The 1,589-nt window shown below is 58.2% G+C and overlaps 1 protein-coding gene across 1 annotated transcript; it reads right to left on the reverse strand.

Annotated features, from left to right (window-relative positions):
- Nucleotides 1-184: 184 nt before the first annotated feature.
- L226DRAFT_439007 (uncharacterized protein) lies at nt 185-1,188 on the reverse strand (the record flags this gene model as incomplete). Its single annotated transcript, XM_067674796.1, has 2 exons — nt 185-341; nt 398-1,188. Coding segments are annotated over 2 exons (948 nt in total), but the record flags the coding sequence as incomplete, so codon positions are not given.
- Between the last annotated feature and the right edge of the window lie 401 nt (nt 1,189-1,589).

The following is a 1,589-nucleotide window of genomic DNA, read 5'->3' on the forward strand; positions in this document are numbered from 1 at the left end:
CGAGTAGTTGGGCGGTGGACATGACGTCGTTGTGGGGCACGCGCAGCCACTGTGTCCGTGCGTCTGTGGTGATGTCGCTGAAGAAGAATTGGCCTTGTCCTGAACCGATGGGGACCATCTCGTCCTCGCTGATGTCCAGGTATTGATCGTCGAGGTGGACGTAATCTGCACCGTCAGGCACATAGAGGGCGCAGGACTCTGCCAAAGCCTGGTATCCTGCCCAGGAGCTGGGGCGGGAATTGAGTGCGTTGAGGATGTAAATGATGCCTGCGCCGAGGCGGAGGGATGGGAGGAGGACGCGTGATTTTCCCGGTTCGGATTTCATTTGTTGGAGGATGAATCTGCAGGAGACCAGACGGCAGAGCTTGAGGTTCCTGTCGAAATGGGCATTGAGTACTGTGCGCTCTGTCGAGACTGCATATGAGGGGTGAGCGCGTACCACCAGAGAGGGCTAGGAATGCACAAGATGGATCTATCGAGGAGAGGGTCTGAAAAGAGGCGGATGGAGTGGAGGGCCTTGGTGATGTTGACGCGCAACTCGAAGCGAGCGCTTCCGTCCTGGGGGTTGGCACAGGAGGCGCAGTCTGCAAAGACAGCGCCCATGTTGTCGACGTCGGTCAGGAGCTTTTCAATTTTGCCAGGGAAGAGGTCAGTCGGCGAGTGACGGGTGAAGGCGCCCCGGTGGAGCTGATATGTGACAGCCTTGTCAGTTGTGTATACGTTCATGTGAAAGACGCTGTCTGTGCGGCCGCGGGTGCCGGGGTGACATCTGAAACCGGCGAGATCGAACATGTGGTTTGCGAGGTCTGTCTCGAAGAGAGATTCCCTGCGCATGATGTACCTGAGGTTGGCGTCGCTCACGCTTGGAAGGCCGAGCCGAAGCAAGTCTTCGTGAGCGTCTGTCAGCCACTGAAGGACGTGACCTTGGCGGGAGACTTCCAGTCCGATGTCGCAGTACCAATTTGCGGCTTCTTCGGGAGCGTCTTCGAGGGCGATGCTAAAGTTGAGGCGTTCTACGAACAGGTTGAAGTGAAACTCGAGGTCGTCAGGGTCGTCAGGGTCGAAGGCATACGCGCCCTTTGTGCCGCGGAGTTCGATCATGAAGAATGGCTCCTTGAGGCGGGGGTTGTGTGCGAGGTTGCTACGGACGGCTTGTGCGAAATTGCTCAGGGAGGCCTCTGGGAGGTCGCAGCTTTTTTTGTGGATGTGATTGTTTTTGTCCCTGGCGAGGATCAAGGCGGCGGCGTAGGTGCAGGGCCAATCGGAGGCGTATGCGGGTGCGACCTCGTGTACGGCGGGCAGGATGCCGTCCTCGTAGAGTGCTTGAAGGTCGTTCTGGGAGAGCTCCAAGGTGCCGGAGAAGTTGGTGTGGTGGGGGAACATGATCCGGACCTGTGAGCGTTGTTCGAACTTGCCGATGCATAGGTTGGCGATCTTATGCGGGGCGTGCAATGTACCGTCCTTAGTGAGGATTGAAGTCAATGGGCGAACTGAGCAGGATTGAGCGGGACGCTACCTGTCTTGCTGCCCAGAGCGGGGCGGGGACGTGTACTGGTCGAGTCAACGTTTCGCTGAACAGGGGCACGGGG

This window comes from Lentinus tigrinus, assembly GCF_003813185.1.
Source record: "Lentinus tigrinus ALCF2SS1-7 unplaced genomic scaffold L226scaffold_173, whole genome shotgun sequence".
NCBI classification, from domain to species: Eukaryota; Fungi; Basidiomycota; class Agaricomycetes; order Polyporales; family Polyporaceae; genus Lentinus; species Lentinus tigrinus.